The sequence below is a fragment of the Trypanosoma grayi genome, assembly GCF_000691245.1.
Source record: "Trypanosoma grayi strain ANR4 Tgr_2344_V1, whole genome shotgun sequence".
Classification (NCBI taxonomy): Eukaryota; Euglenozoa; class Kinetoplastea; order Trypanosomatida; family Trypanosomatidae; genus Trypanosoma; species Trypanosoma grayi.
In genome coordinates this window covers 1-853 of record NW_008827962.1, presented here as the reverse complement: position 1 = coordinate 853, position 853 = coordinate 1, and the positions used below count along the sequence as shown (strand labels likewise).

The 853-nt window shown below is 68.1% G+C and overlaps 1 protein-coding gene across 1 annotated transcript; it reads right to left on the bottom strand.

Annotated features, from left to right (window-relative positions):
- Positions 1 to 2: 2 nt before the first annotated feature.
- Positions 3 to 851, bottom strand: DQ04_23441000 (hypothetical protein; the record flags this gene model as incomplete). The annotated part of the gene is made up of 1 exon (XM_009318164.1): positions 3 to 851. A coding segment is annotated over one exon (849 nt), but the record flags the coding sequence as incomplete, so codon positions are not given.
- Between the last annotated feature and the right edge of the window lie 2 nt (positions 852 to 853).

The following is an 853-nucleotide window of genomic DNA, read 5'->3' as shown; positions in this document are numbered from 1 at the left end:
CCCGACTGTGGCCCTGAAAAGCTCGACACGGCCAGCACGGAGTGCTGCTGCTGATGCTGCGCCAATGTGTCCCGCACGCACACGACGCCGTGAGCCACCGCCCACCACCCCGTCGTGCTGCACGGCACCTCCGACCGATCGGCGGACTGCGTCTCCGCGCCAGCGACGACGAGACGCATCTGCTGGCCGGCGGCATCGTAGCAGAGCGCGGCGTCGTTTACAACAAAGTGCGCCGCCGCGTGTGAGCCCGCCGCCGTGACACACACGTTGTGCACCACGGAAGAAAGGTTGTATGCGTACAGCACGTGTGGCAGCGCACGCGGGTCATCACTGTCGCCATCGCGCAGCATCGACACGCCCACTTCACTCTGCCGCGCCTGCCGCTGCCGGTGGTGCTCGAGCAGCAGCTGCACCGCGCCACCCACAACGTTGCGCTCCACGTAGCGCACCTCGCCGTTGTCGAAGACGATCACAAGCGCAACGTCCACCGCGAAGGCAGCATGGTAGCGCTCCGGCACTAAAACACGCACCACCTCGGCCGCGGCGAAGGAGGCACAGAACGTTTCACTCGGCGGCCGCCGCGATTGGTGGTGCTGCGGCTGCTGCTTCGCAAACGCCTGCACGACCGCCTCCGTGGCGTTCGCCCTGAGCGACTCGTCGAAGCACTGCGTGTCGACCACAACAACCGACGTCGCAGACGCGGCGGCGATGAACTCGGGGCGGCCGGCGGGGTCGAAGCCGACGCACACGTCCCCCACCGCATCCTCGGCGGAGATGAGGCCGTCCGAGTACTCGCTCAGCGGCGTCTCGCAGACTTTGAAGAGCGCCGGCTGCCGCCCGCCACCGCGGCTCC